Source organism: Pogoniulus pusillus, chromosome 29, assembly GCF_015220805.1.
Source record: "Pogoniulus pusillus isolate bPogPus1 chromosome 29, bPogPus1.pri, whole genome shotgun sequence".
NCBI classification, from domain to species: domain Eukaryota; kingdom Metazoa; phylum Chordata; class Aves; order Piciformes; family Lybiidae; genus Pogoniulus; species Pogoniulus pusillus.
Genome location: NC_087292.1, coordinates 15,636,848 through 15,647,527, shown reverse-complemented (window position 1 = coordinate 15,647,527; position 10,680 = coordinate 15,636,848). Strand labels below are relative to the sequence as shown.

Sequence of the window (10,680 nt, the reverse complement as noted above, 5' to 3'; positions counted from 1 at the left end):
TACAGCAGCTTGCTCACAGCCTTGGCCAGCCTCACCTTGCATAGCTCCAGCCATGGGGCCTCAACTCCATCCCTGAGGAGCCTGCTGCAGTGTTCCAGCAGCGTCTTGGTGCAGAACTTGTTCCTCACCTCCAATCTCAAGCTGTTCTCCTCTCACAGAATCCATTATCCTCTTCCTGTCCCTGCAGGCCTTTGCCAAGAGTGTCTCTGCAGCCTGCTTGTAGCATCTTCAGCTACAGGCAGGCTGCTCTGAGGTCTGCCTGGAGCCTTCTCCAGGCTGAACACCTCCAGTTCCCTCAGCCTGTCCTTGTAGCAGATGTACTCCAGCCATCTGAGCATTTTCCTGGCCTCTAGACCCCTTCAGGTCTGTGTCCTTCCTGTGTTGAGGGCTCCAGAGCTGGACACAGTGCTCCAGGTGAGGTCTTAACCAGAGCAGAGTAAATTCCACAGGGTAATCACCTTTGTTCTTTCACCAACACAAGACTAGTTCAGGGTTAATGTTTCCCTTTGTGTGATGCTTGCTGAAAAGAAAAGTCTGCTTTGGAAAACAAAAATCCTCTTCTGCTTTGGGAAGCTCTGAATGTGTCGCACAAATGCTATCAAGTAAATTAAATGTGTCACCTTTGTTCCCCACTCCAAGTCCTTCATCACAGTTTGGGGGACCTACTATAATGAGATCTTGCTAGGGCATAAGTGCCTTAAAAATAACATTTAGAGGTGAGGGGAAACAACCCTCCCCAGGAAAGAAAACCACCCAAGGACTCCTTACATTCTGCTGGTGTAAAAAAAACCTCTGTCCAACAGAGGCTGGAGGTGCTTAAACATGGGATGTGAATGTTAACCCTGGAAGGGTCTGGGTTTGCAGATTTGTTTAGAGCTCAGAGTTTATGCATCGAGATGCAGGGAGAAGCAAGGTGTTTGCAGTCAGGTTATAGAATCTTAGCATACCTGAGGTTGGAAGGGACCTCAGAGATCATCTACTTCAAACCTACCCCCCGCCATTGACAACTTGGATGCTCAAGGCCTCATCCAGCCTGGTCTTGAAGACCCCCCCTGGGGGGGAGGTCATAGAATCAAGCAGGTTGGAAGAGATCTCCAAGATCATCCAGTCCAGCCTCGCACCCAGCCCTGTCCAATCATAGAATTAACCTAGGCTGGAAGAGACCTCCAAGCCCATCCAGTCCAACTTAGCACTCAGCCCTAGCCAGTCATCTGGACCATGGCAGAGACTCACCACCTTCTAGTGAAGAACCTTCTCCCTTAGCTCCACCCTAACCCTGCTTCAAACCATTCCCCCTTGGCCTATCTCTAGTCACCCCCATGAAAAGTTCCTCTGCAGCCTTTGTGTAGGCTCCCTTCATGTACTGGCAGGCAGCTCTAAAGTTGCCCTGGAGTCAGCCCCAGCTCCCTCAGCCTGTCCCCATAGCAGAGGTGCTGCAGCCCTTGGAGCATCTTTGTGGCCTCGTTTGGACTTTCTCCAACAGCTCTGTGTCCTTCTGCTGGGGAGACCAGAAATGGAAGCAGTATTCCAGGTGGGGTCTCACCAGAAGAGAGACGAGGAATAGTCACATCTGTCCTGCTGGCCACACTCCTCTGGATGCAGCCTGGGTGGTGATGAATGCCCTGAACACTGAAGTGTGGCTTGAAGAGAGCAATTCTGTTTATTCTCTTGGAACTGCTTTACAGAGCAGCTCCTGATTAGCTGTGTCCTAACAGAGCTCAGTCTGCTTTGGAAAGAGCTGGCATAGGGAACAACCAGGCTGGAGGGACATGGCTCAAGTCATGGAGACATGTGGTGGCATGGCCTGGCTTGTTTGATCTGCTGCACATGAAGAATGGCCTCTTGGACTCTGCTCTGGTAAGGCCACACCTCCAGTGTTGTGTTCAGTTTGGGGCACTGCAGAGAGAGATGTGGAGGTGCTGGAGCAGGTCCAGAGGAGGGCAACAAAGCTGGGGAAGGGCCTGGGGAATAAAGCTGATGAGGAGCTTAAGGGGATGGTCAGTGTGAAAAAGAGACAGAGGGCAGACCTCATTGCTCTCTACAACTACCTGAAAGGACATTATGGAGAGGCTGCTGCTGGGCTCTGCTCACAGGTAGTTGGAGACAGAACAAGGGGGAATGGCCTCAAGCTGAGGCTGGGGAGGTTTAGATTGGACATTGGGAAAAAAGTTTCTCATTAAGGGAGTGGTCAGGGACTGGAATGAGCTGCCCAGGGAGGTGGTGGAGTCACCCAGCCTGGCTGTGTTTAAGGGTGGTTTGGCTGTGGTTTAAGGTCTCAAGCTGTGCCAGGGCAGGTCTAGGCTGGATGTTGTTAGGAAGTTGTTGTCAGAGAGAGTGATTGGCATTGGAATGGGCTGCCCAGGGAGGTGGAGGAGTGGCTGTGGCTGGAGGTGTTGAAGCCAAGCCTGGCTGGGGCACTTAGTGCCATGGTCTGGTTGGTTGGGCAGGGCTGGGTGCTAGGCTGTGCTGGCTGAGCTTGGAGCTCTCTTCCTCCATCTATGATTCTGAGATGAATTTTGTAGAGTAGGGTTCTAGGTTGGACTTGGTGATCCTGAGGGGCTTGGCCAACCTGCACGGTGCTGTGATGCTGTGGCTGCACTCTTGGTGCTCTTCACTTCTCAGCCTGGACTTTGAAGCTGTCACTCGCCGGCGCTGCCTGCCCTCGGCTGCTACTCGTTAGGCAGAGGCTGGAGCAGGCAGCTGTAGCCTCTCACCCCCTGAGTTGGTAGGCGAGGGGTTGGGTGGCCGCTAGAGGACACTCGGCTCAAACCGTGAGTTGGGTCCACAGGAGAGCTGGGAGGAGTTGAGTGAAGCTGCTTAGATCTCAGCGGTGTCTGGGCAAGCAAGGAGCAGATCCCCTGAGGGCGAGATGCAGCAAACCTGCACTGCAGCCCTGGGTCGCTGGGCAAAATACATCTTCTGCCACCTAGGACATGTAAATGAGACCCCAAACCCCAGCGGTCTGTCCCTTGAATGCTCAAATGGCAATCTGAAGGGAGAATCAGAGAATCAATTAGGCTGGAAGAGAGCTCCAAGCTCAGCCAGCACAACCTAGTACCCAGCCCTGCCCAACCAACCAGACCATGGCACTAAGTGCCCCAGCCAGGCTTGGCTTCAACATCTCCAGCCACGGCCACTCCACCACCTCCCTGGGCAGCCCATTCCAATGCCAATCACTCTCTCTGCCAGGAACTTCCTCACAACATCCAGCCTAGACCTGCCCTGGCACAGCTTGAGGCTGGGTCCCCTTGTTCTGTCCCTGGCTGCCTGGCAGCAGAGTCCAACCCCACCTGGCTACAGCCTCCCTGCAGGCAGCTGCAGGCAGCAATGAGCTCTGCCCTGAGCCTCCTCTGCTGCAGGCTGCACCCCCCCAGCTCCCTCAGCCTCTCCTCACAGGGCTTGTATTTTTTCAGTAGTACCCAGCCAGGATAAGAGGTAAAAAGCACAAGCTGGAACGTAAGAAGTTCCATTGAAACCTGAGGAGGAACTTCTTTAGTGTAAGAATGTTGGAGTCTCCTTCTCTGGAGTCATGCAAAACCCATCTGGACATCATGTCCCCTGGCAACCTGCTGTGGGTGACCCTGCTCTGGCAGAGGGGTTGGATGAGATGATCTACAACTGCTGTCTGCAGCTGCCTGCAGGGAGGCTGTAGCCAGGTGGGGTTGGGCTCTGCTGCCAGGCAGCCAGCAACAGAACAAGGGGACACAGCCTCAAGCTGTGCCAGGGCAGGTTCAGGCTGGATGTTGTTAGGAAGTTGTTGTCAGAGAGAGTGATTGGCATTGGAATGGGCTGCCCAGGGAGGTGGTGGAGTGGCTGTGGCTGGAGGTGTTGAAGCCAAGCCTGGCTGGGGCACTTAGTGCCATGGTGTGGTTGGTTGGGCAGGGCTGGGTGCTAGGTTGTGCTGGCTGAGCTTGGAGCTCTCTTCCAACCTGCTTGCTTCTATGATCTCCAGAGGTCACTTCCAACTCTTATCATTCTGTAGCTCAACTGGGAAGAAATTGTCCCTCTTGCATCTCTACTTTATTATCCCATGGGAGAAACAAGCTGAGCTCTGCATTTCCTCCCATCCAGCCTTAGTCAATTTCAGTCTTTGCTTCCCTCTCTTTACTGTCTTCAATTTCTTCAAACCCCAAACACTTTTCTGGATGAGCTGCCTGGGGAAAAAAAAAAGACATTTTACCAGTGTAAAAAGTGTTTGAAAAGAATCAGCTTATACTTGGCACAAGAAGCTGCAGACTGTACAGACATGGGAGGGTCTTGGGGGGTTAGTTGGCCTCTATTTGCAGGAGGTTTATTTCTTTTGATGACTTCCTTTTTAAGATCTCTTATCTGTAGCTTTTCCTCTTCCCACCAATGGCTGAAGACGTCTTCTAGCTGGATGTTGTAACCACATGTAACAAGAGACAGAGTCCTGCTGCCTGCTAGGTTTGCCAGGCTGTTAGAGAAGATTCTGTCCTTAATGTGCTAAGGCAAAAGTCCTGCCACTATTAAACTTGACTCTCGACCATCTGCATCCTCCCTCAGCTCTGCAAGCCCAGGCTCTTGTGGTGGTCTCTATCCCTGAAGGTTCAGATGAATGCCTGAGGAGAAAGCAAGGAGTTAATTTGCTGTTCAAAGTAAGGAAGAGAGCAAAACTAAACTCAAACGAAGAGTTTGGGTCACAGCATCTCAGCTAGATGGAAGGGGGGGTGGGAACAGGCTGATCTTCAGTGCTGTCCTTCATGGCAGAGAGGGTGGGTGGCTGGACTGTCAAACTGCCTTAATTTAATCACAAACACATGCTGATGAGTCCCCTCCTCCTCCTGGACCTCAGTGCTGGGAAACTCTTTTCTTGTTCCTTTTTTTTTTTGTCAGCTCCCTGCAGCTCAGAATTGAGGCAAATCCACTCCAGCTAGCACCATGCTGCTCCCATCCTCAGCTCTCCCAGGCTTTCTGTGCTTGCTCCTCTTGCCTGCCTTCTCCTGCTCCTGTCCCAGCCGCTGCCTGTGCTTCAGGACTACAGTGAGATGCATGCATCTGATGCTGGAAACCATCCCTGAGATCCCACCCCAGACAAGCATACTGTGAGTAAGCCTTTCATTTTACTGCCTTTCTTACCCTCTTGGGCTCCAGAAAGAAAAAGTCAAGGCTGAGGAGATGCTTTTTACCCTTCCTCCTCTCTCCCCTTCCTCCTCTCTCCCCTTCCTCCTCTCTCCCCTTCCTCCTCTCTCCCCTTCCTCCTCTCTCCCCTTCCTCCTCTCTCCCCTTCCTCCTCTCTCCCCTTCCTCCTCTCTCCCCTTCCTCCTCTCTCCCCTTCCTCCTCTCTCCCCTTCCTCCTCTCTCCCCTTCCTCCTCTCTCCCCTTCCTCCTCTCTCCCCTTCCTCCTCTCTCCCCTTCCTCCTCTCTCCCCTTCCTCCTCTCCCCACAGCATTGTCTGCATCACAAAATGCTTCATGCTTTTAAGGCACAAAACATCTTCATTTGTCGTACCAGGACAATTGAGGGAATGAAAACTGTGGGAAGAATAATGGCACTAGAAGGTGGCTTTGGAGAATGGAAGGTCACAGGTGTTAAGCTGAGCTTATAGAGAGGTACAAAGTTAACATCTGAGGAGGCTTTGTCTGTGGGAGAGAGGGGAAATGCAGCAGCTCAGACTTTGTCTGTGCTGAAACAAACCTTCTCCTGGTACAGACACCACCATTTCCACCTCAGCCTGTTAGTGCTGCTGTCCCAGTTTCTATCTGAACTGTACAAACCCAATTTAAGGGTTGTTTGGTGACAGAGACCTTGAGAACTAAAGTAGCTGATGGTGAGGGAGCTGCTGGCTGAGTATGGATGGGAAAGGTGGAGGAAAAAATAGGCAGTTAATGCTTGGAGCTTCCTAACAGTTGACAGATCTAGAAGGGCACTTCCCTGTGATCCTAAACTTCAATGTAGCTGCAGTGGCATGGGACAAAACTCTTCCCTTTGTGCTACTCTCAGCTGATCCCTGAGAGAGCCTTTTCTGTAACAGTAGGAAAGACTTGTCAAAAGTTTGTCCTTGTACTCATCCTCCTTAAGCTTTATCAGCTCCTTAAATTGATTGTCAAATGTTTTCAGCAGTGCTTAGAGAAGCTTTTCTCTGTGCCTGTCACACCCCAAATGTGGGCTCAGCCAGAACATCTCTACCAGCATTCAACCATCACCCTGATACTGCTGATGCAGTTTCTCTGCTGGCAGCCTAAGGAACTTGCTGTAGGCAGGATGCTGCCATCCAGACCTGCTTCAGCAGGTGGAAGCCACAGAGATTCCAGCATTAGTGGCACAGAAGAGAAAGTCTACACTTGCTACAGCTGCCAGAGCTGTGCTGGTGGGGACACTGATAGCAGCTGGGCTACTCAGGAGACATCCTGATGTGGGGCAGCTCAGCATCTGGACTTGCTTCTTCCCTGGGCAAGTGATGGAGTGGTTACTTACAGCGTGGAACTGGTCAGTGCTGGGGCTTGTTGGCAACTGGGCAGTGCAACTGGGCTCTACACCAACCTGCACAGTCTGACTCACTAAGCTGTCACCAACCCTTTGCCTCCCCTTATTCCCCTCTATCTTGAAAGAGCAGGCTATTTTCTATACCCTCACACTGTTTGGCTTTAGCAAGATAACTTGGCATCTCCCCACTTAAACAGAGAATTTTATCAGGGAGAAAGTTTGCTTTGTTGCCTGAATTAAGTCTGAGCTCAGGAGTTTCTGTTCTGTCTTTGAAGTGAGCCAACATTTGCAGTCACACTGGAGAGCCTGAGTGTGTTTCTGGTAGGGATTCTTTGAGTGCAGAGAGAGGGAAATTTACTGTAGTCACCAACAGTTGCTTTTTCAGTCCAGGTTCATGGTTAAATCCCTTCTGGCCCCAGCAAGCTTCTAGGCTGCAGGGGGAAAAAAGCCTAACTCTGCTCCATGGCTTGTCCCTGGAGCTTTAGTTGAATTCCAGGGTGGCATCTTGCTGTCATAAAGTGGCCTTGAGCTGTCTGTAGAACTCAGTCTAGGAGGGTTTGCAGGTTTTGCAGTGTAGACAGACACCCTAATTCCCTCTCCCCTTCACACTGCTTGTGAACCACAGCTTCAGAGAATGATTTGTGTTGGAAGGGACCTCAGAGATCATCTAGCTTCAGGTTGCTCAAGGCTTACTCCAACCTGGCTTTGTACACCTCTAGGGAAGGAACATCCACAACCTCCCTGGGCAACCTGTGCCAGTGTTTATTTAGTTTGACATGACAGAATCGTCACAAGATGGTTTGGGTTGGAAGGGAACATTCAAGGTCATCTATAGGCTGGATGTGAGGAGGAAGTTGTTGTCAGAGAGAGTGATTGGCATTGGAATGGGCTGCCCAGGGAGGTGGTGGAGTGGCTGTGGCTGGCGGTGTTGAAGCCAAGCCTGGCTGGGGCACTTAGTGCCATGATCTGGTTGGTTGGGCAGGGCTGGGTGCTAGGTTGGGCTGGCTGAGCTTGGAGCTCTCTTCCAACCTGCCTGATTCCATGATTCTTTTAGCCCTGTCTGCTCCATTGTGATCAAGCCCCAACCGGATGAGCACAGATCCCCATGGATAGAGAGCTGAGCCTGGGAAGTGCTGTCTGTTGGCAAAGCCTGTGCCTTTGTGTGGTGTGTGGCAAGACAAACCCCTTGGCACTGTGGCTATCTGGAAGATCTGCTGCACGTCAGTGCATTTGCCAGCCAGCATCCCCTCGGGACTCTTACAGACAGCAGCAGAATAATGAAACCTCTCAGTTGTGAAAGAGCAAAGAATGCTTCTTTACCAAGCCCCTGACCACTCCAGCTGTTTGGTATTGTGATGGTTTGGGTGTTACCTGCCCCCTACACTTGTGAAAATCACCCAGACTAGGCTGAGTCCATCTGGAAATTGGATGGAGCTTTGTACTTACAGCTTAGCACAAGATCCAAGCAGGTATTTACAGTAGATGCAGCCAGAGACAGAAAGAGACAAGTTCAAAAGGGAATACAGAAACACAGCAGCCCTCCCAGAAACCTGAGTCCCCAGGAGGGGCTCCCAACCACCCTTCCACCTTCTCCCCACCCCTCTACCTCACCACAGACTTTGCCTTATGCTCAAGGTAGTTCGGAGGGTCGGCCAGGGGGGTTAGGATGCAGATGGCATAGTCAGGCAGCAAGTTAGAGAGAGAAGTGCAGCCCAGAAAGCCCAGAGAGAGACTCTGTTATCTATGTTTGTGTTCTTGTTCTTATTCATCTCAGCAAGCCTATGAGTGCAGCAGCCATCAGCATTGGTCCCTTTTCACAGCCTAGCATCTGATTCTTCTCACCAAAATACCCCAGCTAGGCTCAAACTAGCACAGCTATGTTAAGCTTCCTCCTGGGAGCACCCAGGTGCCAGGGAGAAGGTTTAGAGTCAGAGCAAGGGCAGTCCTGTTGGTGGAGTAGTTCTGAGTGGCAGGTGTGGGGTTGTGCTGCTCTCCATTCGCCCTTGGGTCTGAGCAGGGCCAAGGCAGTGAGTGCGGATCCAAACGCCAGCCCCAGGCTCCAGCTCCATTCCCTGGCGCAACAGCTGCAGTTTCCACTTGGGGCTGGCTTTGAAGTTGGGACTTTGGGACTTTCTGACCTCCACCACTCTGTGCCACCCTCTCTCTAACAACCCTTGAAGAGTGGGGAAGTCTTGTAGCCGGCGCAGGCTGTGCTTCAACAAGCCCCATTGGCAGATGGCCCCCCTGGGGCTGCGGCCAGCTGGCTTCACTTCCAGCGGCCCATAGCCTTCCCCGAGCGATGCTGGGGTTGGCATGGAACCAGTTCCAGGATTGATGAGCTGTTACTGGCTCCTCTTTGGTCACCATGTCCCTCCTCCTCCCTCCCCACTCCCAGCTGGGTGCAGCTGAGGATCTGGCCCAACGTCTGCCTTTAGCAACGGACTATTTAGCTCCGGTAATGAAGCCTGTTGGCGGAGAACGGGATGGCAGGGACAGCTACACGTGTACAGATAAGGAAGCTATAAAAACCCTCCTGCAAATGTATTTTGGCTGCTGTCTGTTCAACTGGAACATGATTATCCAGATGTGATCTTCTGGTTACCACTGGGAGTCAAGCAGCTCTTTCAGGCAGCAGCCCAAAGGAGGGAACAGCTGCGAAACATGCACTCGGAAAATCTCCATAGGTCTTTAACCTTCTAAGCCATTTGTTCTGCAGTGTGACATTTCAAACAATAAACTCTGAGACGTGTGGGCATGAGGAGAAGTTGTTCATGGCAAGAAGTTCCCCTCTGGCTGGCAGCTAATGGGTTGCAATCCAATTATCCCTGGGTTGTTCTCCTCGCCGCATTGATGCGTCGCGCTTCATGAATGAGCTCTTCTAGAGGGATGGAGCTGAGGCCACAAGCAAAGGGCTCTGAACACATCGTTGGCACGAACTGAAGGTGACCCAGTTGTTCACAGACCTGCTTGCTAATTGGGCAGTGTAAGCATGGCCAGCTTGACAAGGGGTTTTTTTTGTCCCCTTCCTTTCATCACTGTGCTGCTTGTTTGGTGGCCACTCAGTTCCTTTCTTCCTCCCTCGGGTCACTGCACTACAGCGGGGAAGCTGTGGTAGGATGGGATGCAGCTCGCAGGCTGAAGGAGCAGCTCACAGGCTGAAGGAGCAGAGTTTTGATCAAGCACTTCCTAGAGTCGTTGGGGAATGGTTTAGAGAGCAAATGAGTTCTTGGAAATGCTGCTCCCTTTGTGGTCTCTGTCGTGCTCTCTGGGTCGAGGAGGGGATTACTCATTTCCTCTGCGTGTGATAGTCTCATGTGCAGCCATTAAATGCACACCCACGCAGCCTGCAGTCTGCCAGGTGGGAGCTCTTCCTGACTTCTTTCCCTGGAGTGTTTCATCCACATGAAACCTTTCTGAGGTGACCAAAGTCTTCTGCGTGTTCTGTTTGTGGATGCCTCTCCGGCGCAGCGGAAGGAAGCTGGGAAGGGAAAGTATTTGGAACATGCTCCCCTTCCTAGAAACATTCCAGCATCTTTTGAGGAAAACATCTTGGCTCTTGGCATTGCAGCTACCTCCAGGATTTAGAACCACTGAATGGATTGGGATGGAAGAGACCTGCAAAGGTCACCCAGTCAAGCCCCCCTGTAGCCAGCAGGGAAATCCTCCCCTAGAGCAGTTTGCTCACAGCCTTGTCCAGCCTCACCTTGAGCAGCTCCAGCCATGAGGCCTTAGCTTCCTCCCTGGACAACCTGATGCAGTGTTGCAGCAGCCTCCTGCTGCACAACTTGTTTCTCCCCTCCAATCTCAAGCTGCTCTGCCCTCATTTCAATTCATTGCCCTCATCCTGCTCCTGCAGGCCTTTGCCAGCAGTCCCTCTGCAGCCTGCTTGTAGCCCCTTACAGCTACAGGCAGGCTGCTCTAAAGTCTACCTGGAGCATTCTCTTCTCCAGGCTGATCACTTCCAGCTCCCTCAGCCTGGCCTCATAGCAAAGGTGCTTGGAGCATCTTTGTAGCCTCCCTGGACTCTCTCCAACAGCTGTTCAAGAAAAGCCTGGATGAGGCACTTAGTGCTATGGTCTGGTTGACTGGATAAGGCTGGGGGATAGGTTGGACTGGATGATCTTGGAGGTCTCTTCCAACCTGGTTGATTCTATGATTCTCTGTGTCCTCCTTGTGCTGGGGACACCAGCGCTGGACGCAGTACTGGAGATGAGATCTCACCAGAGCAGAGTAACT

The 10,680-nt window shown here is 52.0% G+C and overlaps 1 protein-coding gene across 1 annotated transcript in view; it reads left to right on the top strand.

Moving 5' to 3' along the window:
• The first annotated feature begins 4,860 nt into the window (after positions 1-4,860).
• LOC135188100 (peroxidasin homolog) overlaps positions 4,861-10,680 on the top strand; it is a 50,891-nt gene continuing 45,071 nt past the window's right edge. Inside the window, 1 exon segment of the mRNA XM_064167328.1 lies at positions 4,861-5,063. Within this exon segment, the coding sequence (XP_064023398.1) occupies positions 4,900-5,063 (164 nt within the window). The 5' untranslated portion in view covers positions 4,861-4,899.